This window comes from Coptis chinensis, chromosome 4 (assembly GCF_015680905.1).
Source record: "Coptis chinensis isolate HL-2020 chromosome 4, ASM1568090v1, whole genome shotgun sequence".
NCBI classification, from domain to species: domain Eukaryota; kingdom Viridiplantae; phylum Streptophyta; class Magnoliopsida; order Ranunculales; family Ranunculaceae; genus Coptis; species Coptis chinensis.
Genome location: NC_141459.1, coordinates 107,808,191 through 107,834,768, shown reverse-complemented (window position 1 = coordinate 107,834,768; position 26,578 = coordinate 107,808,191). Strand labels below are relative to the sequence as shown.

The window sequence follows — 26,578 nt, the reverse complement described above, 5'->3', positions numbered from 1 at the left end:
ATTGCTTTAACAGTATTGTTCTCTTTGGTTATGATTATGCTTTGGCGACAGTTATAGCCTGTCGGGTAAAGTCGTTCCTTTTGTAGTGTTATACCTACAACTCAAATCACATCAAACCAAGGTGCCTGAGGATTAATGCTGCGATAATAATTTTGTAGGTGCTAGAACTTGAGGGTACGAATGTTAAGGCACTGTATAGACGAGCCCAAGCTTACATTCAGCTGGCTGATTTGGTCCTTGCTGAGATCGATATTAAGAAGGCGTTGTACCAAGTTGATAGTAAAGTGATTCTGGATAATGGTTTTATCATTTACGACACGACAAGGGATACTCATCTGTGTATAATCACTGAATGGTTCAGACCATCTCCTTGAATGCTCAAGTGCTTAGCCATTCTGAAAGAAGGCTGGGATTTTGATGGTTTAAAACTTCATGCTCTTCAAAGATGAAATTACTGTAATTCTCTAGTCAATCAATTGCAAGTAAAGCTTGTTGGTGTTTGTTGATTTGGTGCACTTCTCCTTTTTATACGTGCTGGCCTTTGCCTTATCATATGCCTTAGCTTGTGACTTGATTGTTTCTACAGCTTTATGTCTGTTTGTGTATATCCGTGTGCCTATAGCTTTATGTTCTACGTTTTCACACGTGGTCCAGCTCACCAAAGAAGCTGGCGAATGACGAATCTGAAGACGTGGACATTGACATCCCTATACATATCGTTTTTGTTTTACATCAAGTCATAACATACATGTTGAATGTTGTATGTGGACGAATAGTTTAATGTGATGTCGACCGATTGAAACCAAAACATATGCTGCAAACTTTCCTAAATAATATTTCCTCGATGACTTTTGTGGTATCCCCAGTCCCCACTTCCACATGCGTGTTGCTACCTCACATCAATAATGCGTTTGCTTTGGTCAGCAGTGGATTTGACTTGCAAAAGCTCCATTGTATCTCTCCTTGATTTGGTCTTCACACTTCAAAATCTACTAGAGCAGCCTAATCATTTCTTCTTTGTTGATTCATAAAAACATGGTTGAAGCAATACTTTCTGCCGTCATGGACCAGTTGGTCTCAGTCATTCGAACAGAAGTTGAACAGGAGGTGCGGTTGGTGGTGGGGGTTCGTGAAGAATTACAAAATCTCGAGACTAAGCTCCGTTTGGTTAAAGCAGTGCTTGAAGATGCAGAAAAGAAGGCAAGACATGATAGTGCAGTAAAGATTTGGTTGGGAGAGCTCGAAGATGTGATGTATGATGCAGATGATGTTTTGGATGAATGGAACACACGAATTCTCATTTCTGCCAATGGCTCTCACGTTACCAATAGGTTCCATTCCTACTTGTTATCTATGTGTGCTTGCTTTAAACATGTTGGTGTACGCCATGACATTGCTCATAGGATTAAAGGCATAAGAGAGAGACTAGATGTGATTGCTCTCAACAAGGATCAACTAAGCCTCGTTCAAAGTCATAATCATGAGGAGGAGCCTCGACAACTTACTAACTCTGGTGTGGATGTAATGGATATATATGGTCGGGATTTCGACAAACAAAAGATACGAAGCATGCTGCTGTCCGAGACTAGTCGACAAGAAACTCAGATTCATGTACCTATCTTGTCAATAGTTGGAACTGGTGGATTTGGTAAGACAACTCTTGCGCAACTAGTGTTTAACGAAGGAACTATAGTGACCACTTTTGAGCTGAAAATATGGGTTTGTGTTTCTGAAAATTTTGATCTTGTAAGGGTTGCAAGAGAAATCATTGAGCAAGCTACTGGAAAAAATCCACAAAGTGACGTTGGGAGTGAAACTCTACACAAACTTTTGTGCAACTCCGTAAAGGGAAAGCGGTTTTTGCTAGTGCTAGATGATATTTGGATTGAAGATTCTGATCGTTGGGAGCCATTGAAGTTAGCCCTGGATGGTGGTGAGCGAGGAAGCAAAATCATCATCACCACACGTAACGAGGCAGTTGCGACGATGACCGGCTCAATTTATATACACAGACTTGAACAATTGTCAGACGATGATTGTTGGCACATATTCAGACAAATAGCTTTTTGGGGAAGAACACAAGAAGAGCACGAAAGATTAAATGGAATTGGACAAGAAATCGCAAAGAAATGCAAAGGTATTCCACTAGCTGCCAAGACATTAGCAAGTCTAATGCGATTCAAACGAGCGAAACAAGATTGGACGGATGTATTAGAAAGTGACATTTGGGAAACACAAGAAAAGAGTTTCTTACCTGCTCTTTTGTTAAGCTATCAAGCTTTGCCGTCTGTTTTGAAACGATGCTTTATGTATTGTGCGATTTTCCCGAAAGACTATAACATAAAGAAGGATGATTTGGTGAAGTTATGGATGGCTCAAGGTTATCTCGGCTGTGATGGAGCAAGAGAGCTAGAGAGAGTTGGTGTCGAGTATTTTGATGCTTTGGCGATGCGTTCATTCTTCCAAGATTTTAAGAAAGACAAAGATGGAAACATTGTTAGATGCAAGATGCATGATCTCGTACATGACTTTGTTGAGTTCCTCACAAAAGCTGATTGCTCTGTTTTGGTGAATAATGATAAAATTAGCAGTCACAGGGTTCGTCATTTGAGTGTTGATGATATAAAGAATCCTTCTATCTATGAGGCGAAGAAGTTGCGCACGCTGGTAGCCAGATCGTCCAAGCCGGTACCTCTTGCATTATTAACGTGTCTTAGGACCTTGGCCTTGAGTCCTAAATTATATTGTGATTCAACTCTTGAAGTACTTCCAAGTGAAGTGAGTAGATTATTATTACATCTTCGGTACCTTGATTTGTCGCATACAAATATGAAGAAATTGCCTGAGACAATGAGAAGTCTAGTTAATTTGCAAACACTGAAGCTTAACGGTTGCAAAAATCTTCGCAGTCTGCCCGAAGGAATTGGGGAACTTTCTAACCTAAGACATCTGGAAGTCGAAGCCACTCAGAGACTAAATTATTATCCACGAGGAGGCATTGAGAGATTGAGGCAGCTTCGAACATTAAGTAAATTTATTGTGAGAGATGGAAGCAAAGGGTCTGTGATTGGGGAACTAGGAAATCTCAATTTTCTAAAAGGAAGGATATATATCACGGGGTTAAAGCATGTAAAAAGTGTGAATGAGGCCAAGCAGGCAGAATTACAGAAAAAGAAAAACATTTCAGACTTGGTGTTGCATTTTGGAGATAAAGAACATGAGCGAGATTTTGGACACGTCAGCAACAAAGAGTACATACGAAGGATGGAAGGTGTTCTTGAAAATTTGGAACCACATAAAGAAAGCTTGGAACGATTGGTAATACGATACTATGTTGGCTTCATGCTCCCTCCTTGGATGTTGTCAGTCGAAGAATCTGTATTGTCTAATATTGTCGACTTGAAGCTTTACTGGTGTCCAAATTTGAAGGTCTTGCCCGCTCTAGGCAAATTACAATTTCTTGAACAGCTCTGGTTAGAAGATCTAATTTCAGTGAAACATTTGGGTCTTTTGAGGGTTGGAAATGGAGATTCAACGTCTTCGTCGTCATCATCATCAGTAGTGTTGTTTCCAAAATTGAAAAAGCTTGTCTTGTCTAAATTGCTAGAGTGGGAGGAGGAGGAGCATGATGTCCCAACAACAAGAAGTGAGAATACTACTATCATTATCATGCCCCGTCTCCACAAACTAAAGATCAGTAATTGCCCGAAATTGAAGGTGGTACCGGTCTACCTGTTTCCTCCTCGGCTTGAAAAATTGGTATTACGGGGCGATGTAGGTGTTGTTTCAAAATCGTTAATGTTCCTCACCCACAACAACAACCTCAAGTCTCTTTATATCAATTCTCTTCCGCATTCCTCTCTTCCCCAAGGATTAAACCAACTCAAGTCACTTCAAGAATTGAGATTTTATTCATGCAAATACCTTGATTTCAAGCCAGAGGAGTTGAAACTACTCACCGTGCTTCGCAAATTGGAAATCAAACGCTGCCCTATTAGTACGAGAGGATGTAGCAGAGAGGAGGACTGGAGCATCTTAACCCACATTCTTGACATCCGCATTGACAACAAATATATTAAAAGCAGGAACTGACTTAGTTCTTGCACGATGACTTCATTTCTCGAAAACAGGTGACAAACAATCCCAACTATTAACTTTTAAACTCTTAACCATTGCATAATGCTCCAAAGTTTGCTCTTCATTCATAAATATTCACTTCTTTACAGAGGTTTCTGTTTCAATTTCTAGTAGTTTGGCGCATTTTCTTTATTATTTAGATACTTGTGATTTGGATCTTCATACGATTCCTTCATTTGTGACTGTATTTTTTACTATCAATTTGTCATTCTTTATTTGCAGCTTGCATTTTCTGTAATGACGCCGTGATGAGCTCCTGACACATACTTGGAATTTGTGATATTTTGCTTCTCTTCTTCTGTGGCATTGTACCAAGTTGATAGTAACGTGATTCTGGATAATGGTTTTATCATTTACGACACAACAAGGGATACTCGTCTGTGTATAATCACTGAATGGTTCAGACCATCTCCTTGAATGCTCAAGTGCTTAGCCATTCTGAAAGAAGGCTGGGATTTTGATGGTTTAAAGCTTCATGCTCTTCAAAGATGAAATTACTGCAATTCTCTGGTCAATCAATTGCAAGTAAAGCTTGTTGTTGTTTGTTGATTTGGTGCACTTCTCCTTTTTATACGTGCTGGCCTTTGTCTTATCATATGCCTTAGCTTGTGACTTGGTCGTTTCTCATCTGTTTGTGTATATCCGTGTGCCTACAGCTTTATGTTCTGCTTTTTTTTTCACTTTTGTGTAATGGATTTATGTGCGTGATCCTTATTGTGCGGGATTGCAATTTGCTACTCTAGGTGAATGCTTATTTTTGAAGGGATATGCATTTCTATACTCCATGATGTATGTTGTCTTGTTGATAAACATGCCTCATATAATTTGGGGTGGGAGACTTTAGCACCAAACTCCTTTCCTTGGCGGTAAGCAATAAAAAACTCATTTACACAGTCAAGTGCAATTTTGAAACGGAAGACATTCATGTTGAATGTTGTCTATGGACGAATAGTTCAATTCGATTCTCTTAAAAAGCACTCGAGCACCATTGCTTGGGCACGATAGGTGAGTTTTTTTTTTCGACTTTTATTACTATTATATACTTATTTATGCCCTTTTGTAGCTCCTCTTGAGTACTCACTGCAACTTATCTTCGTGGAAGACGAGGCCGGAAAGTTGTAGACGAGAGTTTCATGACGGGGAAAAGGGTAGGGATTGAGGGTAATGATATTTATTTACAAACATCATTCTTCTACACCTGGATTTAAACTTTAAACACAAGTGAGAAACTGAGAATGCTTATACCTGCATGACTTACAAGTACATCAGATTACCTTGAAAGTGCAGGTAAGACTAATAAAGCATGGATTAGCCGAATAACGAATCTGTCCAATAACACAAGTAAAAAGTAAAGTTATTGATTCAATTCCTCTTCTTTCTAATTTCAACTACTCATCCTCAACTTCTTTTATATTCTGAACAATATCTTGAACTCTACTCGATAAATGCTCGGTGTGTGTTTCAATATATTTCATAACCGTCTGCAACTGTTTTTGATATGCGATACAACGCCGTTCACATCTTCGCTTCTCATTGTATAGCTCAATTGTCAGTTCTCGAATTTTCTTATCCTTCTCATCCTGCAAGAAAAAGATATCCAACTTTGTTCACTAAGGGTATATCTACTAAACTATGCAGAATATGTCAATTAGGCAAACAACATATCCACCTTAACTAGTCCTATACACCTAGCATGCATTGAAAAAGTGTATATTACCAAAGCTCCCATAAAATAAATTCATCGCATCGCTTTTAACATTCGTAAGTTCAGTTCAAAAGCATAATGACTAGCGGAGTCTTCTGGGAATGAGTTTGGAATACCTTTTCTAGTTGCTTCATACTAACCATCACATTCCTGACAGCCAATGAAGGGAAATTTCATGTTGGAGAGGAGGTGTTACTATGTTCAGGACGATACATGATACCACCACAGAGAATGTGGAAGCTACAGAAATACATGCTTCAGGTACATTCTCAGTTTCACTAGTAACAATGAGGCACTTGCGACCCGAGGATGATGTGCTCCTGTCTAAGACAAAGGACACACGACAAGCTCTAAGCCAAGAGTGACCTAAATGTACCCTATAGCCGTATAGGCAACATAGATTCTAGTGTTTTGCCTTGTCAAACAAAGCACAATTCCAGTAAAGGAAAGTAGATGGATTTTCAAAATAAATTACTTGAATCCAGCCCAGGAAAGCAAAGGGATAAACGAAAGAAAGTAATCCCATTCAATTAAAGAGCAATTCCATTAGACTGTTAATGCAGTTGAATACAATCGTCATTCTGAAAACATACCTCAGAGAGCAAGGTCTTATCTGCACATCTCCATGGAATACGAGCACTCGTTAGGCTATGGCTATGATCTCTAACGAATTTGGTAATAATCCACTTTCCACCTTCCTTTCTAGTGACTCTTAACATCGCATGACATCCTGCTCTGGTAACTGGAGGTGGAGGACGAACTCTGTCTTTCCCATTTGTATTCTTCTTTGCACGAAAACCCTCTTTTGAACAAACATAGTCTTGACTGATAACTGCCTCATCTAATTTTGAACGGCGACTGTGACGAATGCGTACAGTAAAACCAGCATGTGTTGCATAAGCAGCATAATATTCCTTAGCATCATCTCTTGATTCGAACTCCATCCCAACATAAGGCTCCACACCCTGTACATTTTCCGATAATGTTCCATCAGGCAACTTATCATTTGGAGCTGCATGTGAATCTGAATTCTCTTCTAAGACTTCATTTTCTGTAATTTCAAGATCATCAAATGTTTCCTGGTCATTTATGTCTAACTCCAATTCTTCATCAACACTGCTCTCCATTTTGCTACTAGCACATAATTAGGCAAATCTGAAGCATAAAGAAGACAGAATTATAACTAGATGGAGTACAAAGGTGGACATCTAATCTGGGCAAAGATCCATTTTTTAAGTGTGGCCACAGTGAAGGCTTATATGAAATGAGTGTAAATTTGTCCAACTCATTTATCCAAGAACAACCAGGCCAGTAAATACTCGTATAGAAACAGACAGGGAAAATAAAAATCCATTCTTTATTATGACTGACCTGAAATTAGAGCACCAAAAAAGCTCCTGCTGAAGAAACGATATCCCCCCTCCTCCTTTGCTGAAACAAGAAGAAGAAGAAGAAGCACCAAACCTTTTCTTACACGTGCTTCAGCAGCACGTGTTCGCTATCCTATGTCCTTGGTACTTTGTAGAACCCGTTGACTATTTTTATCAATAGTTATATTACAATTCAGTGGTGTTAGTTAAAATGTATTTTTTTTTTACCATCACCCAGGCAATGGCGATGCCTACAACAACAACTTGTCTGCAGATGCCTCAATTTATTAGAGTTTCTCAAGTAAGTTGTTAAATTAGTACTTCAATGGGGTTGGGGGGTGGGGTTGCTTTATTTAAATGGGGTTGCTTTATTTACTGTGCAGCTAACAAGTCATCAGCAATCAGTAGGCATCTACATTCCGACTCAAAGTTTAATAAGTTTGTCATGCAGAGGAAACTACAGAGCTCTTATTTCCACCTGTGTTGTTACTTCAGGTACATTTGCACATCCTCCTTCATGAATGTTTTATGATTTGTCATTTTACTCTTTTTGGTCCAAGGTTTGAAACAGGTTGGCACTAATGCTGCTCCTATGGAAGACATTTCAGTTGTTTTGTCTACTACTGAATCTGGAAAGATAAAGGTAAATGTATCTGGCACTAAATCAGAAGCTATTTTTGAAGATGTTTTCTCTAAAATGGTTGCTGCAGCCCAACCAATTCCAGGCTTTCGAAGAGTGAAAGGAGGTATATTTTTGTTTCAGGAATATATGTGTACATCTTTCTACATGTTCTTCATTCAGTTGATGTTGTTAGTGTTAGTGTTAGTGTTGCATTTCTTTTTAGCTTCAGTGTAATTGTTGTCAAAGGTTCTCCTGTCTTCTTTACGCCCTGTCTTCTCCGGTCAATTTGTTGTAATCAGTCAGTACTCGTCTGGAGCAACCAAACAACCCAAGTTTTATTCCATTAATCTTTTTATGGTAAAATTAGAATTTTGAGTTGTTGAGACACTTTTCTCAAATTGCAACTTTGCAGGTGCCGACTAGCAAAGTCGGTAAAACCTTTGGGTGATGATACCAGAGGTCTGGGGCTCGAACCCCGCCAGCATAAAAAACAGGCTTACCAATAAATAAATAAAAAAAAACTTTGTCAAATAAGACAAATGTTGAAACTCCACCTCGACCCTGCTACATTTGCTGATGGTATTGAACGCAGTCATTGTATCTTGACTTTACCTTTAAGTATTTTCAAATGTTCCTCATCTTTATCTTCACCTTGAATTCTATAGTTTTGAATTTGGTGTTCATTGCTAAGTGTTGGTTCTTCTTGTTGGTCATGTTGTATGGAATCTAATTGTCTTGTTGATTTACTTTGTTGGCCTGGTGAACACTTTGGGAAATGGATCATCAGGAAAAACGCCTAATGTAAGTTTTTCTTTAGCTTAAAGAATATTGTGATCTTGTTACCTTAAAAAAACATTTATCTTCTGTTAGATTGGTGCTTAATTTCATTCATCTTCATGGCAGCCGTTGTTCCAGATTTGAGAATATATCTAAATAGGGAAACTTTCTTATATAGAGCTCTTAACTAGGATCTCCAGGACAATGTATGTGCTCCAGATAACACAGTTTGGCCTAGAATACATTTTTTAATTGAGCACAGGAGCCCTCAATTGATGACAAAGTAGCTAATTATGCATATCTAATTTTGAAATATTTGAAGTGGATTAATGTTTCCACATGTACACAAAGATGTGCCTCCAACACGCCCATGCCTTAAACCCACGCCGATGTGGTTCCAGAACAGGCTTGTATATCTTTGGCATGCCATCGCTGCAGCCTCTTTGTTATAGATTTTCTTGTCTTGAATTGGTTGTTATCAACATGACATTTGAAAGATGTAAATGCTTTTTGAAACTCCAATTTCGGATAAACACCGATTGGTGAAGTTGGTCACATGTCCACATATTCAAGAAAGAGTTTGCGTGTGTGATGTTGGAGTAACAATCTATCAACTCCTCTTATTTGTTTATCATTGCAACTATTAAACTTTCATAATCATGTTTGCAGATCCCCAGAGAGGTGCTTCTAGAGATCCTTGGACCATCAAAAGTTTACAAGCAGGTTATCAAGGAAATAATTAGCTCAGCAGTGGCGGAGTATGTGGAGAAGGTGAGTTGGATTTTAAAGGGTAATTACCTACAGGATAACTAGGAACTTGTATAAAAACTGTATGCTAGTTGTAGTGCTTTAATTTAAAGAAGCACTAATGCAAAGTAGAATATTTAGGAACGTGTATAAAAAGTTTCCACCAGGACATTCGCATCTATACCACTTGAGCACTCAGGATTAGAGTAATTTATACCACAAAAATATTACATTCTTCACAGTATTGATCTGACCAGGAAAAGTATTGAAGATTTACCGAGTCATTCATCAGAGGAATCCACTACTAAAAGTGAATTATCATAGACTCATAGGTAAATCTGTGTTTATGATTTTCTTCTTCCTAGTACGGGTGTAAGACGAATAGTGGAGTTTTGGGTAAACACTGGGATTTTAATATTTGAAGGAAGCCATATACCCTGGTTTTTTAATTAAATCATTGCTGCTACAGTTTCTTCAGAAATAACTTGAGATATCAAAATTGCATGCAATTTCAATTGGTTTCATGTGTTTTGTTTTGTTTTCTTGAACTTGCACAGGAAAAATTGAATGTCACCAAAGATCTAAGAGTTGAACAAAGCTTTGAGGAACTTGAAGCAAGCTATGAGCCTGGTGAAGAATTCAGCTTCGATGCAATCCTTCAGCTTCAGCATGAAGAAGAGTAATAATGTTAATTTTGGCACTTATTAGGGAGGGGAAAATGCATATACAGCAGAGAGGAACTGTGTGAGATGTAGTGGAGTGAGCGAGTGACAAGGTATTGTGCTTTAAAAAATTGAGAAAATACCCATAGCATTATTCTTTTTATAACAAGTTTCATAATTTTTGTAACAAATTGGTCATTCCTAACAGTTTTCATTCTGAATTACTGCTGCTGAATCTATGCTAGTACATTACGACGAGTAGTAGAGCTGCTAATTCAGTTACTGCTAATTCGGTTTTGAGTCTGACTCCAGGGAGTAAATAAGAATTACGAGGCTGAGATCACACTTTGCCTGGGTGGCAAATAGTTTTGAGTAACCCTCCTTTTAAGGTTTCTTAAACCATACAATCGTCAATAATCATGCACAAATTCTTCACCTACACGAACCACAAGCCACTGTACAAATTCTTGTCTTTCCATGGAGAAAAATTACTTGATGACACGGCGGAATGTACATAGTACACATAACGTGGACGCAAAAAATAGTGTTGTGACCAACTAGTAGCTTGTGCAGACCCCTTACATTCCTCAAAACCTGATAAGCATGTCATTAGTCAAGGAACTGCTAAAGGTGCCAATCCATGTTTACATATAAATACACAAGCATCCAAGTCATATTTTACAAAAGCGGGAAATTCATGTAAACTCCATTCACTGTTTTGAATAACGGTCCACAAACGACTTGGCTTTATCAGGGGCAAAGAACCTTGCCTGTAAACAAGTGGCAAACATTTAATTTTTATGTTCAAAAGCAAATTAATAAGGTTAGTCAAAACAGTGACCTTACTTGAATAAACATCCTTTCTGCCTCTCCAACTTTACCGTTTTGTTTCAAAATAATTCCCTGCAAAAATACCAAAGAAGAAATATAATCACATGCAATTCCTGTTGCCTGGACTCTTGAGACCTATCTACTGGTGAAAACTAAAAAATAAATACTTTCTATAGCAAAATTCCGGACAGTAGATACTAAGACGAAGATAACCGGAAACACAAATGTTGGAACTGAAAAGTGGAACTGATACATATTTGAACGACAAGCACCAAAATGAACTAGAGCAAAGAAATCCTCGTTATTTACACTGTGCATGCCAACTGTTTTAGTTGCCTGCACCCACTTGGCCCTTCAAGAACTACTCACGAGAACTCAATCACTCATACTAGGTCAACAAAAAGTAGAAGTAACTCTCAATATTTAGGTTTTGTGGCCATAAAGCTGCAATGCGTAAAAAAATTGGATAACAACCAATATGATCCAGAAGGTTACATATCCTAGTTTTTTTTTTTTTTTTTTGCTCAATGTGCCATAAGCAATTACTTTACTTAAGCAGCAGTATTTCCAATCTACTTGGCAGCAGTACTTTGCGCTTTAATTATGTGCTGTACTTGGAGGAGTTTTTCTTCAGGTAAGAGACCCCATTAAAAGTTAAGCAACGCTCATGAGTTACATACATGCATTACCCAAACACAGAGTTATGAGAACAAACCTTCGCCAAGTAACCTCGGAAATCATTAGGGTGAATTGAAATGAGTTGATCATAAACCGACACAGCATCACTAACATGGCCCCAATCAGAATAAGCTTTTCCAAGAAGTAATTCAACCTGAAAATTATACCTCACATCAAAATTTGACATAGAGATTGCCAATCAGATTGGTGTATGGGATCTTAATTAAGCCCAATAAGTGCACCTTATAGTCTTCAAAATGTCTTAATAATTTTAAGGGTTAGTTAGGAATACACCCCCTCCTTTGTAAGATCCAATGGTAATGCTTCTTCATGTGAAAACAAACTTCATCTCGTAGCCATTGGATCTTGCAACTGGGGGGGGTATCCCTAACTAACCCTAGTTTTAAACTATGTTTTCGGACATAAGTACTGCCTGGATGGGCATAATCTGTACAGATTGGAAAGAAGGAACAGAATCCATACTGTGATCCTAGACTTATATAATTAGTTAGTAAGGATTCCAAGTGATGATGCAAAAGGGTCATATACAATAAGGTACTGTCTGCTGAATCGTGCGACGTAGACTAGGTTGGTAAACACAAAATGGCTCCTCCTGGCAGATGCATCATGAATATAGGAAACAATGACATGAACTGGATACAGTTAAGAGCATCAATGTCATGAAATTGCTTATGTATAGCTAACTGAAATTAACCACGACCCCACACTCTAAGGTTCTTGTTGAAGAATATGGATTTGATGTGAAAATAAGTCTCACTTGTATGGGGTCAACATCCTGCATATTCACTTCAGATTTCCCAGTTGCAGCATCCTGAGCTTTGAGACGTTCACGTGAAGCCAGAAGTACTTGAACAGCCTAAATGGAATATACACGGTTGTTTATGATAAAATAACAAGAAACATAGTAAACAGAACTTGTTAGATAAGACAAGTGGAGTGTTGAATTTGGACAACTGGACAGGAATAGATACAGGTTCATATCAAGATGTGTGACAGAAGTTTTGAATTTGTACAAAATCTAAGATGTAAGGGATATTCTTTAGGTTCCACTGCAGCCATGGATCAAGCAACAAGGAAAAGGAAAGCAAAGAGTGCACAAGCTATAGTTCCTTTATTAACAAAAGGTTCATATTTGTTTTAAGACACTAGCTTATTTCATACATGAAGAGGCGGAAGCAAAGAAGGGGATATGCCACTGCAAAAACTAGGAAAAACAAAACAAAACAAAAAAACGTAGGAATCTAGTAACAAACCTGATCTGGTTTGTTAGCTGCAAGAAGCACATTTGTGAGACCACGCAGTACTTCAAAGTTAATAGATTCAGACACCTAGCACAAGTGAGAATATATTTGTGGGATCTGGTCAGAATTCAGAAGTAAGCCAGTACTTTTGATTTAAGCGAAAGCAAGATTTGTAAACTTAATCTCAAATTTCATAAACCACTGACAGATGCAGAACTCCTATAAGCAGCAGCACTCCCTTCATAATCCTTGAGCTCGTATTTAACTTCGCCAAGTAAACGGTAAACATCAGGATCACTTGGCTTTTCCTAAAATACAAAAGTAAATTTTTTGGAAAGTAACCTCCAGAACTGTCCAAACAACTGGATATATATAGTAATTTCTACTTAGGTTCTACTCACTGATAATTGAGAACAAGAGCGGAGCAAACCTTGGACAATTTCTCAAGTAGAGAAGCAGCTTGGCCATATTCTCCTAATTCTGAAAGGGTTACAGCAGCTGCCTGAAGACCATTATTCCTTTAAAAATTAAATCCACACTAAAGTACTTACCCACAAAACTTGGAAAGAAGAAATATGTACTGTGTTAGTTGTAGGTGTGAAATGGCACAGCTGGCCTACTTTCTTTTAAATGACAAGCCTATAATTTTTAACTAAGCACACATAGGATTCTGATTCCGAACATCCATCAGTATAGAAGATTAAGACAAGTATTACTATGCACCTATGTAACATGGACACGCCATATTTCAAAAAACAATCGTGTTGGATAAGTAACGTGTCCGTGTCCATATCGGACACATATTGTATGTGATATACCTCAATTTTTCATATTTCGCCGTGTCAGACACTTCGTAACATGGATACGGACACACCTACCCGTGTCAATGTAACTTAGCTATGCACAGATCATATTTGTCTTAAACTTTTCTGCACAGTGAAATCATACCATGAAAAAGAAAATTTGTTCCTTATATTTTATTTTTTCATCGAAACTGACAGTTTACTGTCCATGTATGTCATATAGTGAAATCATAGCATGACATCAACGTAAATGCAGATGATATGTTCAAAGAATCCACAACGTCTAAGGATGAACTCCAACTTAGACATGAAGGTCAAACAGAAAAGGAAGATGGTTTAATAAATAAGAAGACAGCCTAATATATGTTATGTAGCACATTACTCACTTCAAGAGCAGCTGGATCTTCTGGTGAAAGGCTAAGCTCCTTCTCATACTGTTGCAACCTAGACTGACACAAATAGAGGAATTAGGGGTGTCATTATCCCAGTAACAAAAAAATCACAAAAGTAGATCAAGTAGAATAAAAATAAAAGTGAATTTGAAAATAGGAGAACGAAAACCTAGAACTGGTCAACTTTGGAGCATCCAACTGACAACCAAATTGGAAATGAGTTGAGCGGCCATAAGAACATGTATACTGATATGCAAGACTTTCAATATCCCATATGAGGCTATACAAAACATTCAATACGCCCTCTCATACGTGGCCTTACTTGAGCCTAACACGTGGACAAACATTATTGGGTGTCATGCAGTAAATGGGCCCTTTGGAACAAATACTATAGCATGCTATGGCACCATGGACGCAAAACCAATTGGTGTTAAACTTTGGAGCATTAAACGCAAAACCAATTGGCAATGAGTGGAGTGGTCCTAGGGACGTATATTGTATTGTACTATTATACATGGCAATCATTGGATATTAATAAGAACTATAGAATAGGTATGCTAGCCACAATCTTTTTAACGCCATTTTAGATTGGACTACTAATAAAGGGCATAAAAACATCATGCAAAAGGACGTATATCATCAGTATGGATATTACTTCATCAATCAAAAGAGAGTCAAAAGCAACATTCTCCCATGGCTCCATTTAACAAAATTTCTTCTAGTTTCAGGACTGGGGTACATGCATAAACTGATATCATGTCATTGTCAGAAAATCTTCCGGTTTCTTCCTTCAGTGCATCTCCAGATTTGTGAAAAGAGTAATTGAATACACAACCATATTCCCAAATACATTACAACTAATAAATTTCCATTCATTTTACCTTGAGAACCAACTTGTCCTCTTTGAGTGAGCTTGTTCTCAACCACTGTAGCATCATCAGTAGAGCTACCAATGAAAAGTAAATGGGTTAACATGTATCATCATCATTTGAAGAAAATAAAGTGAAGGTTTGCTTAAAAAGTGCAAATAATAGACGACTCCAAGCATAACCAGAAGATTAAAACTAACACAAGATTGAAAAACAATTGTTTAAATAAGTAAATAATGTTTTTCATTTGGTATTTTTCTTTTATACAGGAAATCGTATGGCTTGTTTACATCAAATGCAATGATTCTCCTTCCAAAAGAAAAGAAAAAAATGAAACTGGAAACAACACGAAAACTAGAAGAATATACTATATACCTTGTGGAGGGAAGAAAATCTCCAAAAGCAAATACCAGACCGAAGACGACGACAGCAACCCCTACTCCAACCTATTCTATAATGACATTGGTTATTGTTTACCTTTCAGCAAAACAAAAGAAGTGTAGTTTTTTCAGATTAAAGTTGCATAAATCCTTCAGAAAGGCCTCACTTTAGTACCAAGTCCAACTGCATTTTGCTCTGACACAATTGGTGCATCATAGTCAATTGTTCCAAACTGGTTGCTTTCTTTTATTTTCCTCTGCTCAAGTGCAGCCCTGAGAAAAATTATATGGAATTTAAAGTCAAGGAAGTAGATTTAAAGTCTTTACAAATGAATAATGAAACCATCACTTTATAGTTGTGAATATAAGTTTTAACTTACAGTCTCAAGATTTTGGTAAAGAAGTCCTATTACCCTTAATCATCACAAAAACAAAATTCTTACCCAACCAACTAAAAAAAAACAAGAACATAAAATCATGTTGTTCGGTTGTTCCATATACTTCCACATACTTCATTTTTATTGGTAAAGATGACATCAATGCCTTAAATAAAAAGTATATTAAGATAACATTTCGATAGAAAGAAAAAAGTCAGATCCAGAAGATCAAAAGCAAGCGTGCCCAAGAAAGATCCACACAAGGAATTAAAATCTTTTCAAAAAAATTATTTTTTGTGATGTGTGGAAGGCGGGTTTGAATATGAAAAATAATGATCACATCTTGTATCTCTAGGGGCTTTACAGTTGCGCATTTGGTTCAAGTAGAAAAGAAGCAAGTGTAATCATTAAGATTCAAGCATAATTCCTTACAGAGTTCAGTGCTCTCAGCCTTCTACATGGTTTTGAATTTCTACACAATGCCGTGGTACTAGTTGTGTTCCATCAAGGGAAAGCAGTGGGCTACAAGGTGGCCTTGTGATATGAAGAGTGAACCTAAGAGTCAATGAATAGGAAGCTCTAGCAAGATAGATGCTAATAGATATTCTCAAACATATGGCACCAATGACGAGTCCGTGCCCGTTAGTCATCTCATTCCCAGCAATAAATTAGTATGGTCCATTCTAGACGTGAAGGATGCATCTTACTTGGGGATCCAGAACAAGTTTATATCAGTCAGTCATAATTCATGGCTATTTTCCTATGAGCCGAGCTGACATTACTCAATGGTAGGCATGTAGCAGGTTGTGATAGGGAACACCAAGATGAGGATATTGTCCCCCCCCCCCGGTGCGCACTCGTGTAAAGTGCTAGGGTTAAGGCAAACCTCCACCTGTATACGCAAGAGATTCTTACACCCTACAAGGAGTTTGATTATTAGAGGTTCAACATCCCACGAGATCCTTAGGCTGTAGCCTTACAAGATATATTCTTGAAAATACCTACTAAGGCAAATCAATGACTTCGTTTCAGAGTTGTTTCACTAGCTTGGGATGGTCTTTTCTAGGGTGCTTCTGACTGTGACTAACGTTGTTGAGATCAAGGACTTCAGAACTATTCAAATACGTTTTGGGTATAAAATGGTAGCTAGCTAACAAGATGGATATCTTTCTGGGGAAGAATATTTGTTCCACAATGCGGACATGTTGGGGGCTCAACCTGTGGAAACTCCCCATGGAGTCAAAATCATAGACCGGTCAGTTTGACAGGAGTGTTAATTTTGATTACTGGATTATTCTTCTGTCCTGAATGAGTATGCTAGTAAACATGTCAACATAGTATCAGCACAATAGTTCCTATGACGCTGCATGTAAGAAAAACCAGTTCAATAATACTACTGGGGTAGACTTCCAATGGCACAAATCCCCCATGTTTATGCCATCTTTGATTTTAGAAGTTCAAAGATTGATGAGTTTGAACAAAAATAAACTCCACTTCAGTGCTGTCATAATCTATTAGGCCACAAAACTAAAACTATTCACTAAATCATCTAATAAATATATATGACACAAGTTAATACATTGGTACCTTCTAACTGCTTGCAGCTTCTCCTCAAATTGATTATTCGAGCCAATACTGCTAAAGTTTCCATCTGATTGACTAATTAATCCAGGTGCCTCTACAAGGACAAAGCCATTTCAACAAGAGTAAAAATATTAGTTTAGAGTTGTTCATCATAGCATAATGGATAGAAAATTGCAAAATTAAGTGATATATTGTAAAAATTCCAAAAAGCATCCATCACACATGATAAAAGAGCTATATTCTAATTTTTAACAAAGTATATAGGTATGATGTTGAAGAGCACTACACGCCAATGCACAAGGAATAAAACAAAAAAAAGTGAATATCTTCTTTGTAATTGTATGACCTTCTGACCTAAAAATAGGCATACTACGACATTCTGATCCCTTGCCACTCGTTAAAGCTTTGCCCTAGACCAATAGGAGAGATTCCTTTTTTACTAGCTTTTGGACTGACAGAATACAAAAATATAATGTTCCAAAATCACCTTCAGTCACTAGTGATTAATAAAAACACTAGATAATTTGTGTATCCAAAGATTTCTACTAAACTACTTGAAAAACACCAGTGTCATAGCCAGAAGAAGGAACATCTTATGTGCAAAATATACATCATAATCTACATAGCCGAACTGCAAACTAAACATATTTTGAAACAGAACAGCAATGGCAGATGCCCTCTCAAGTGAGATGTGAAACAGTATATCTATGTACAGGGTTACAACACAGAAAGAGGTAAATGAAGTTCATCATGGATTTTTTTTTTTCAAAAATTTAAAGGTTGAGGGAGAACCTAACCTGCATTAGTATCATAATCTAGCAGACATAAAACCTGTAATGACTAAACCTTAAAGTCACCATAAGAAATACTGGTACAACAACTTAGAGAACAGGATAAGTAATTATCTAAGGCAAATGGATCCACATACGGCTGGGTCTTGTTTCGGTTGATTTTGATGTTGGTTGTCTGCATCAAGATACAAAATGTTCATTATACATAATACAAAATGACTTTCATAAAAACTATAATGACTTTCATTACCATTACCCTTTTTGGGGTTCTAAACTTGTTCCTTCCTTGCGGATCTTGACCTTCTTACTCTGGATTCATAACAATTCAGTAAATGCCTCAAAATCATCAAATGCGACCATCAAATAATCAATGTAAATGACTAAAAGAACTTAAAGCTAGAGTCGTAATCAAGAACAAAACTCACTCCTACCTAATGTAACAGAAGATACATTCAAAATTATGGTTTTCCAACAAAGTAACTATGTTTCAGTTCATATGTAACATTTTAAAAGCAACTGTGAAACTACAGAGATATAAATTCCACTATGCACAATGTTGAGAAAAGCTCTAGCTGTTTTGAAAAAGTATTACCTTTTCTTTCTTTATAGATCCAGGCCCAAATCCTCGATTCTCTCCCGAAGTTGAACAAACGATTTTGTTTGTTTTGCGAGCTCGATTATCAACACAAACATGTAAATTATGCTTTTCCAATTGCAGGCCCTTGATGTATGTGCAACAACCAGTAATTGACATAATCCTCTGTGAATTTAGTATTCCAAAATATTAGTGAAAAATGCAGATTGAACCATGTTAAAAAAACAACAATGCTGTATTATTGTTGGATGGTCTTCAAAAACAGCAATGTGGTCCAGTATATATATATTAACTCCAAGAAATAAGTTGTTGTTTTGCTTGATAGTTTTTAAGTAGCTTTTAGAAAACAACAGTTGCAACCATAGTTTAATTAACAGAGTAGTGAAATCAAGTATATATATATTAAAGAGCAAGCACTTTTTACCAGTGTAATTCGTCCCTCCAACGACTTCCAAGTCCAAATACCGTTAACTTGGAATCTTTTCTCCCTCCAAAGATAAGACTTGGATATGAACCTATCAATCGACTGGGCTAATATTTAGGCCCATTTTGTCAAAGCAGTGCTTGACGGTGGTAATGTCTGCCCAACCCGGTTGAAACAACTAGGATGGTTCTTGGATACTGTCGTTGGACTTAACAAAAACATGTAAAAATCGAATCTTGACAACTCCGTCCACTTTAACGGTTTAACCATCTCTCAGACCTTGTTCCTGTCGTCACCCTCGGTTGCATAACACATTCTTTGTAAGTGTCCCAAATGACAAACCCCGGCTTTTAGTTGACTGAGACTCCATCGAGCCCATGCCTATTTAAGCTGTGGAAGGCCCTCAAACAACTCCCTTTCTGTTCTATCTCTTCTATATATGCACTCTTTGTAAACATTAAGCAACAGCTATGTTGTTATGTTGAAAAAAACTTGGAAAAAAGTTATCACTGGGTTCTTGGCAAGTGGATACTCTTGGGATTAACTCATCCAACTAATAATATTACTACCAGTTCTCCTACAAAATTTCCACAACACAGTCCAATACCAACAAGAGCACTTCACTTCTATGGTATAGAGACAGAAGAAGGAAGCAACAAAAGTAGTAGAGCAAAAACAAAGTCACTTCACTATTTTGGCAAGAGGACTCTGGCCAAGAACACGGTACTAAGGGAATCACCCAATTCAATGGGCACTAGTAGTAAACATGTCGTCATTGTCATGGATGCGCTTAAGGAATTCTCATACGAGACCCTTCAATGGGCTCTCGACCATGTCATTGGGACTGGTTACACTGTCACACTCTTAGGCGTCATGCCTTGGTTGAACCTTCCATTCGTTCAAATTATTACTTCCTCATGCAAGTACATCGCCTGTCTTCTTAATATAGTTTCTTGAGAACGTACACTTTGTGGTCAGGTTACCATGCCAGTCACTTAATTTGTACGTGCATGGTATATACAGTGTATAAACATATATGGCTGTTAGGTTCTGCTTAAATAATTTGGGCTGATTGTATTTTCACTTTTGTTAGTATCATGCAAGACATGGCTGGATGTTTGGACCCTTGATCTGGAAGATTTACCATCACTAAGAGAGAGGAGTGAGTGGACGAACGATGCTAAGTATCAGAAAGTTCGTGCCATCATTGAGCTCTGTGACAAATATGGGGTACACATATTCTGATAGAAGAACCTGCAAACTTTCTTTCTAAATTGTTAAATCTGATTCTTTCTTACTAATGCATAAGACTTTAACTATTTCAGGTGGTTCCACATATGAAAGTTGCAATGGGTTACCCGCTCCGATTGGTGGTTCTGGAACAAACTACAAGCCTTCATGCAACTTGGGTGGTATTCGATAGGTACTGTTTACAAATATTCATATATCACCAATGAACAATTGACGCTTATGAATAGACTGCATTGAGAAAAATTATATATTGCATATGGTAAGACTGCATACTGAGAAACTGTGTTTTTGGCCTTTGCAGACACCACAGGAAGAACAGGGCATTCTATGCGAAGCGGATACCTTGCAATGTGGTGATGATGAATAGCGATGGTGAGATGGATATCCTCAATAAACTCCCAATGATTGATAACGGCGACAATACTCCAGGAGATTCTCCAGCAGTGGTACCTATAATTCCCAGAGTAATCATTTCAGAGGAACTAATGGGGATTCTTAGACCCATCAGAGAGGAAAGCACTGAAGAGGAACTCAATGTTGACGAAGAGCAAGGCAATACATAAAAAAAAATTAATAGTGATCCTTCGACCACCATTGCCAATAAAGGAATGGCATGATCACAGCAAACTGTGGCTGTGATGCGCCACATGAATGAGATGTATAATGAATGGCCCACGCCACAGCCTTGGCACAGAATATAGACATTTCTTCCCTAGGAATCTCGAGTTAATTAAAAAGTTTATGAACACATAAAAGACAAGCTCTTTTGTCTTGAGAATTAGATTCAATTCCGAGGACAAAAAACCTTGTCTTAGAAGTCTAGTAGGTTCTCCTTTTTAAAGCTTTGCTTCTTAGCTTTCTTCATCTCTACTTTGTTGTGTTGGCTATGGTTCTAGTTGTCATTTCTTATCCATGTCCTACAATAACAAAACCTTCTATGAAAATCAATATTTTTTCCATAAGACCTCTACCCACCGACGTCCATATTTACTATCAATTAATTACTTTCAGTCGATTATCAACCAGGTCAAATTCAATAATAATCTTATTACTGTATTGTTTGTGTATCCAACTGAGGTGAAACGTCCTGAGAACAGAGAAAAAAAAAACCTTTATTATATATATTGTTGGAAAAAAATGGCCCAATGCCAACAGATCGATACATGGATCAGGAAAATAAATATTAGGACTCTTGCCTGATCCACATATCTTGCCTGACTAAGGGCATAAGGGCTCTTGGAAAATAAATTAGAAGAGAATGGCCAAATTAAAAAGGCCATTTCCTAAAACATGGGCTAAACCTTTTTCTTGTTGTCTAAGACCTATCGAGAAGCTGATGTCTCTAGTTCTACATCTTCCAAAGCAAAAATATTATGCTTTCCTTGCACTCCGTTCCATTTAACACTCTGCAGGATAGCTTCATGATTCCGTTTGGATCCTGCTCTGAGCCTTTTCTGATGTTCTGAGAAATGGAAAGTAAACAAAAAGTAAAAGACAAGAAACTTATAAAAAAAAAAGGAAATCCAATCTGTTGTCTTCCAATGAAGTGCATTCACAAAGAGATCCCAACCAAAGAAAATATATGTATAGAATTATACTTTTGTTATTAATAGCACTGCGCGTCATTGTCAAAAAATCATCCCAACTGATTTTCCGCAATTCTTGCTTTTCTTCCTCAGAGAGCAGAAAGTTGGGTTCTCTTCCACACATAAAAGCTGCCCTGCACAGTTGCATAGATAACGTTGTGCTTAATATACACTCGCAATGAGCTGCTCAAATTACTCGTTAGTACACATTTACACCTTATCCTTGAGTTATGGATCAGAGACATGCTTTTGAGTGTTTAGACGTTTTGAAGTTCCTCATTTGCTGTATGCCTGTACCCCTACTAACTTAAGGAACCCTTTTTACTAACTTAAGAAGGCTCCCATGCCTTCATAGCATGGGATATTAGTTTGTTCAGATCACAAGTGTACTTTTAATTTATTTGTTTTTCTGGTTACCTTGTTGTGTAAGATCCCTTAGTCAAACTACACGAACGACTGAATATGAATACAATTTACCCATCGCAGGACCTAACAATATGCTACCCGTATAGAAAGGATGGAAGAATCTAAAATACCTGTCATACAGATGGGCTGCTTCAACCTGTGATCCAACTGTTCCCAAGTGGATTTGCTTCTTATCAACTTTTATTGCTGCTTGCCATTTCATATTCTTAAAATACACACCTCTCATGATGCAAGGTTCTTGGTTTTCAATTCGTTTCCTTCTGTGACGCTTTCTTCGTTTGATTTCTTGCCCTGCAAATTGCAATATCAGATGTTACATTAGAACCATAGAAGAAAAGAGGATTCTGATATCAAATGTTCCAATTAAGAGCCCACTTCATTTGCCAAAACAGAAGGGAAAATAACCATGTGTATCCAGATTCAAGGAAAAAAATTCAGAATGTTTAGTCTTTTAGATATATTACAAATGGAAACACAGGATCAATAATTGTTGTTTTAATTTGGTCAAAGTTGGTGAATGGCATGATTTAGATAGTTACAGTATAAAATGTCAAGCAATGGTTTAAAAATTCAAACCACTAGAGATGAACATATGTACTAATAATTGCCAAAACATCAGCTCAAAACGTAGTCTGACAAATATATTGGGAGTTATAAACTTAATGTAGGATCGACTATGATAATTGTGCATGAGGCTAGCATTTGATGCACCAGAAGATTCCCTTTTAACATGTTTGTCGTTGAGCTTACAGAACATCAACTTGTAAAGTATCAATTTTAGAAAGTAACATAGAAGAGATGCAGAACGTCTAATGTGAAACAAGACTTTTTCAGGATAGGACAATAAATTCTTAAACCAACAACAAAAGCTTATCTGAGATACAAAAAAATCATACTAAAAGCCATCAAATGTTTATCTGACGAAAAAAAACCTGAATAACTTTGAATTTGTTCCTCCTTCGATGAGCTTGTACCAGATATATTTGACGATCCAGGAGGTGGTTTTGAGATGATACTCTGCGAGACAAGAGAGAACCATAAATATCCATTAGAGTAGAACTTGGAGCATATAGACATACCAACAATGATTCGATAATCTAGTCAACTTGCTAACCTTATTTAAAAATGATTAAGAAAAATACATCTAATTCAAAGAATATAAAGGAAAATAAGAGGTAAGAATCTGTTATTCAAGTCCCAATTCAAAAGAGAAGCCTATCCATCGCAAATTCACAGTTAACATTTTCAGACTTACTGTACTTTATGCATAATAAACAGAGTAACATCATTAGAGACTCTCCTACAGAGAGTTTAATCTTGTAACCTGTTCTCTGTTAAACCACCTTGGCTGGACTATCTAACTTGATAACTTTCTATTTTCTTCTTTAACTTAATACTATCTTCTGATCATCTCATATTCATGTCCACCTCAAACCTCAAATGAATATTTCCATGACCGACTTTGTCCATTGTGCATCGCCGTCACTTCTCCATTATGAGTAAAATTGTGCTCCCAACCAAAGGAAGCTTAGGTATAATACATGTACATATTGATCAAAGAAATGAAAATAAGTCTTGTCATGAACTCTATCAAATGAAAAGGAGTAAATGGCGTATCGAATACCTCATCTGGCTGATTAAGATCAGGTAGAGGAACAGGATGCACACTCGTCGCTTTGTGTTGAGAAGGGTTTTCAGAGACATTTCTCTCATCACCATGGCTAGGAAGTTCAACCTCAAAAGGGACTATCCCTGCAGAGACCAAATTCAATATATAAGGTAACTCAACATAAAGTTCAAAATAAAATCACTTACAATGTGTATTTCGAAAGCCCAAGCAACTTAGCATCTGCAGTAATGATATACAGTAAAAGGTTTAATGAAAGAGTACTATGAAATGTGTACTACGATCACCTATTGAGAATATATATAGTTTAAAAGCAAGCTATCAGTCCCTTTGATGTCTTGGAAATTTATTATTGTAGAATTCGCATTAGGAGGCAGAATATGGAAGTACACCTCTTTGTGTGTTATTTATCTAAATTATATATATGATTTTGAGTGGTGTGGTATCCTGTGGAGGGACTCGTAGTTGCATCTTCTGCTTTGGATATTTTCTTTCTAAGTTGAGTCCCTCTGTCAACATTATATGTTATGTACCCCCTTTGAGTAATATGATAAATAGTAGAATTTTTTTGTATACCAGTGTGAAATCCCAAGAGTTTGCGCCTTCGTAGGCTCACCATAGCGGATTCCGCTCTTCTTGAACAATATATGATAATTCAGTTTGTAGCTGCAGAAATAAATCTACACGGGTTATAGTACATATTACATACAGAGAAGACAATAATAAACTAAGTCCAGGTAGAAATAAACATTGGCCTTTGGTGTACCACAAAACAGGACAAAGATAGGACATATCTGGTTCATACTAATCTTTATAATTTGCAGCATAAGGAGGTGGATCAAGCTTTTCTTATTATTTCAAATATAGAGCTATCATATAAAAACTACAAACATATAAGGAACAAAAATAGAACATCACTATCCAAGCAAAGATATAAGGACAAAAGGATCAGCCCAAGCATCGGTTTGAAATCGAGGGTTCCAAGTACCAATTAGGCGATAGAGCAGACACTAAGAGTTTTTTGCAACCATTTTATGTTTATTAAGTGAAACATTATTTAAAAGAAAATGACTGGCTAAATGATAAATCAACTTAGAAAAATAGGTATACTAGAGCACAAGTTTGGGTATTCTTCATTTTGGTTGATAAATTTTCGCAGTGATGACTACATGTATAGCAATGCAAAGGAACCATTTATGTAAGCATCTTAACTCTAAACAAACCTACTCATGTTAGGGAGGACTCTTAGTATGCAAAAAACACCAGGAAACACAGTTCGGAAAGTCCAGACTTAGCGGTCACAATAAATAATGTATGACAAAAGTACCTCCACGAAATTTTGTTAGAGGCGTGCACATCAAGCAGCCTAGCTTTTCTGATCCAGCTGATGTGTGGAAATAAGAACACCAGACCAAATGCAAGCCCAACAAAATGCTCAGGATGAGCTTTTAGGTCAAAAGGTAGATCCCATGCTCTGCTTCAGGGCACACGGTTATTGTGTCGCACCCTCACTGAGACAAGGCTCCATGGACACGCAACTTGAATTTTGGACCGAGATACTAGCAAGGGGATCACCTACAGAATGCACAAAGGGGGAAGCCATGTAGACTGAGATGCACTGGGACGTCGAAGCACACAGAATACAGTGTCAAAGACAGAGAAAGTAATTATGAGAGTTTGTTTGGGTAGGAATATTTTCGCCTCGGTATTACTGAATACCGTACAGAGAATTCTCATAGGAATGTCTATCAAAGGTGTGCCTGTTCTCAAAGGAAGTGAGGTATAATAGAATAGAGGGCCAGAAGCAAGCCAAGTGTTTACCAAAGTTTGTCTGTAAACACAATCTTGAGTTATAGAGTTTCTTCGAACAATGCCAACTTTCATGATAAGAATGGCAACCCTTCAATTTTTAATTATGTCCAACACAAGTAAAATGCATGAAGCAGAGGTTAAAAAGACACTCAATTTTGGGAATTCGATTCGGCAACATTCCTTCCCTGTGGTAATTGTTTCTAGGCACTAGCAGTAACTAGTTACTTATACAGTGACATGGCAGAAACTAATCAACAAGTGTACGTACAGTAGAATCACGCAACTTTCCATGTTACCAAGACCAAGAGTTCCTAATCTAACTACCTCTTCAGAATCAAAAGTCAACCCACATTTTAACAACATTCTACAAAAACGAGGCAAATTCAAACGAAACCAAATTCAAAAGATACAAGAACATCAAACTTCTGCAACACAACAGTACGAAAATCAGCATAAAACCAAGAAAGACCACAAGAGACAAAAAAAACATGTTCTTCCTTAATCATGACACCACTCATTACCAGCCCACCAACTTAGTAATAACAAAACCAAACATACTTAAACAGAAACAGCATAACTAACGAAACATGATTCTAAACTCTACAAAGTGAAGCCATTGCAAACAAGTACAGTGTCAGTACATACATACCTGATGAGTGAGCCAAAGAAGGCAAGAGAAAAGAAGTTGATAAAAAAAAAAGTATATATAACAAGGACAAGAAATCAGTAGTCTGTCAGTCAGACAGATAGTTTAACAAGAAAGGTGGTGAAGTAGGAAAGAGTAAGAAAAGAGGGGTGGTCTGTTTTTTAGACTCTTTTTTGTGCTTCCACCACCTTTTCTTTTTTTTCTTTTTTTTTATTTGTTGTCTT

At 37.2% G+C, this 26,578-nt stretch overlaps 6 protein-coding genes across 12 annotated transcripts; 3 read left to right on the top strand and 3 right to left on the bottom strand.

The window, feature by feature from the left end:
- Window positions 1–905: 905 nt before the first annotated feature.
- LOC147506863 (putative disease resistance protein RGA1) lies at window positions 906–4,922 on the top strand. Its single transcript, XM_086558887.1, has 2 exons — window positions 906–4,130; window positions 4,360–4,922. Exon 1 carries the CDS (start codon window positions 1,036–1,038, stop codon window positions 4,090–4,092), a length of 3,057 nt encoding a protein of 1,018 aa, XP_086415013.1. The 5' UTR covers window positions 906–1,035; the 3' UTR covers window positions 4,093–4,130; window positions 4,360–4,922.
- Window positions 4,923–5,359: 437 nt separating this feature from the next.
- Window positions 5,360–7,356, bottom strand: LOC147506862 (protein FAR-RED ELONGATED HYPOCOTYL 3-like). The gene is made up of 3 exons (XM_086558888.1): window positions 7,214–7,356; window positions 6,436–6,997; window positions 5,360–5,717 (listed from the first exon to the last, which is right to left on the bottom strand). Exons 2-3 carry the CDS (start codon window positions 6,967–6,969, stop codon window positions 5,526–5,528), a joined length of 726 nt encoding a protein of 241 aa, XP_086415014.1. The 5' UTR covers window positions 6,970–6,997; window positions 7,214–7,356; the 3' UTR covers window positions 5,360–5,525.
- On the top strand, window positions 7,220–10,227 carry LOC147506861 (uncharacterized). 2 transcript variants are annotated; one of them, XM_086558897.1, is made up of 7 exons: window positions 7,220–7,356; window positions 7,451–7,513; window positions 7,596–7,707; window positions 7,812–7,958; window positions 8,622–8,635; window positions 9,281–9,382; window positions 9,916–10,227. In XM_086558897.1, the coding sequence occupies exons 1-7, from the start codon at window positions 7,348–7,350 to the stop codon at window positions 10,039–10,041; spliced, it is 573 nt and encodes a 190-aa protein (XP_086415023.1). In that variant the 5' UTR covers window positions 7,220–7,347; the 3' UTR covers window positions 10,042–10,227. The 2 variants fall into 2 exon arrangements, with proteins under 2 accessions (XP_086415023.1, XP_086415022.1); XM_086558896.1 differs by having other exon boundaries at window positions 7,773–7,958.
- A 376-nt stretch (window positions 10,228–10,603) lies between these two features.
- LOC147506860 (Tetratricopeptide repeat (TPR)-like superfamily protein) lies at window positions 10,604–19,620 on the bottom strand. Its single transcript, XM_086558898.1, has 16 exons — window positions 19,007–19,620; window positions 18,580–18,747; window positions 18,244–18,296; window positions 18,125–18,162; window positions 17,200–17,290; window positions 15,403–15,508; window positions 15,231–15,301; window positions 14,881–14,932; window positions 13,981–14,043; window positions 13,222–13,293; window positions 12,998–13,099; window positions 12,804–12,878; window positions 12,308–12,406; window positions 11,567–11,683; window positions 10,867–10,923; window positions 10,604–10,790 (listed from the first exon to the last, which is right to left on the bottom strand). Exons 2-16 carry the CDS (start codon window positions 18,739–18,741, stop codon window positions 10,731–10,733), a joined length of 1,218 nt encoding a protein of 405 aa, XP_086415024.1. The 5' UTR covers window positions 18,742–18,747; window positions 19,007–19,620; the 3' UTR covers window positions 10,604–10,730.
- Window positions 19,620–21,219, top strand: LOC147506859 (uncharacterized). Its single transcript, XM_086558895.1, has 4 exons — window positions 19,620–19,902; window positions 20,101–20,236; window positions 20,332–20,429; window positions 20,559–21,219. The coding sequence occupies exons 1-4, from the start codon at window positions 19,754–19,756 to the stop codon at window positions 20,818–20,820; spliced, it is 645 nt and encodes a 214-aa protein (XP_086415021.1). The 5' UTR covers window positions 19,620–19,753; the 3' UTR covers window positions 20,821–21,219.
- LOC147506858 (Integrase-type DNA-binding superfamily protein) lies at window positions 21,196–26,578 on the bottom strand. 6 transcript variants are annotated; one of them, XM_086558890.1, is made up of 9 exons: window positions 26,358–26,578; window positions 25,224–25,471; window positions 24,473–24,562; window positions 23,894–24,021; window positions 23,202–23,286; window positions 22,380–22,560; window positions 21,856–21,977; window positions 21,559–21,719; window positions 21,196–21,344 (listed from the first exon to the last, which is right to left on the bottom strand). In XM_086558890.1, exons 3-8 carry the CDS (start codon window positions 24,513–24,515, stop codon window positions 21,580–21,582), a joined length of 699 nt encoding a protein of 232 aa, XP_086415016.1. In that variant the 5' UTR covers window positions 24,516–24,562; window positions 25,224–25,471; window positions 26,358–26,578; the 3' UTR covers window positions 21,196–21,344; window positions 21,559–21,579. The 6 variants fall into 6 exon arrangements, with proteins under 6 accessions (XP_086415016.1, XP_086415019.1, XP_086415015.1 ...); XM_086558893.1 differs by lacking the exon at window positions 25,224–25,471; XM_086558889.1 differs by lacking the exon at window positions 21,196–21,344 and having other exon boundaries at window positions 21,348–21,719.

What these genes read in the sequence shown, in the direction of transcription:
- LOC147506860 (XM_086558898.1), bottom strand. Translation starts at nt 18,741, where the DNA reads ATGTCAATTACTGGTTGTTGCACATACATCAAGGGCCTGCAATTGGAA. An exon ending in CAGCTAACAAACCAGATCAG is followed by an intron (nt 12,407 to 12,803) that starts GTTTGTTACTAG and finishes TATTCCATTTAG; the next exon opens with GCTGTTCAAGTACTTCTGGC. An exon ending in AGGATGTTGACCCCATACAA is followed by an intron (nt 11,684 to 12,307) that starts GTGAGACTTATT and finishes TATAATTTTCAG; the next exon opens with GTTGAATTACTTCTTGGAAA.
- LOC147506862 (XM_086558888.1), bottom strand. Translation starts at nt 6,969, where the DNA reads ATGGAGAGCAGTGTTGATGAAGAATTGGAGTTAGACATAAATGACCAG. An exon ending in ATAAGACCTTGCTCTCTGAG is followed by an intron (nt 5,718 to 6,435) that starts GTATGTTTTCAG and finishes TTTTTCTTGCAG; the next exon opens with GATGAGAAGGATAAGAAAAT.
- LOC147506861 (XM_086558896.1), top strand. An exon ending in AATTTATTAGAGTTTCTCAA is followed by an intron (nt 7,514 to 7,595) that starts GTAAGTTGTTAA and finishes TTTACTGTGCAG; the next exon opens with CTAACAAGTCATCAGCAATC. An exon ending in CACCTGTGTTGTTACTTCAG is followed by an intron (nt 7,708 to 7,772) that starts GTACATTTGCAC and finishes TTTTGGTCCAAG; the next exon opens with GTTTGAAACAGGTTGGCACT.
- LOC147506858 (XM_086558890.1), bottom strand. Translation starts at nt 24,515, where the DNA reads ATGGTGAGCCTACGAAGGCGCAAACTCTTGGGATTTCACACTG. An exon ending in ATCTTAATCAGCCAGATGAG is followed by an intron (nt 23,287 to 23,893) that starts GTATTCGATACG and finishes CTTGTCTCGCAG; the next exon opens with AGTATCATCTCAAAACCACC. An exon ending in CAGTGCTATTAATAACAAAA is followed by an intron (nt 21,720 to 21,855) that starts GTATAATTCTAT and finishes TCCATTTCTCAG; the next exon opens with AACATCAGAAAAGGCTCAGA.
- LOC147506863 (XM_086558887.1), top strand. Translation starts at nt 1,036, where the DNA reads ATGGTTGAAGCAATACTTTCTGCCGTCATGGACCAGTTGGTCTCAGTC.
- LOC147506859 (XM_086558895.1), top strand. Translation starts at nt 19,754, where the DNA reads ATGGGCACTAGTAGTAAACATGTCGTCATTGTCATGGATGCGCTTAAG. An exon ending in AGCTCTGTGACAAATATGGG is followed by an intron (nt 20,237 to 20,331) that starts GTACACATATTC and finishes TAACTATTTCAG; the next exon opens with GTGGTTCCACATATGAAAGT. An exon ending in ACTTGGGTGGTATTCGATAG is followed by an intron (nt 20,430 to 20,558) that starts GTACTGTTTACA and finishes TGGCCTTTGCAG; the next exon opens with ACACCACAGGAAGAACAGGG.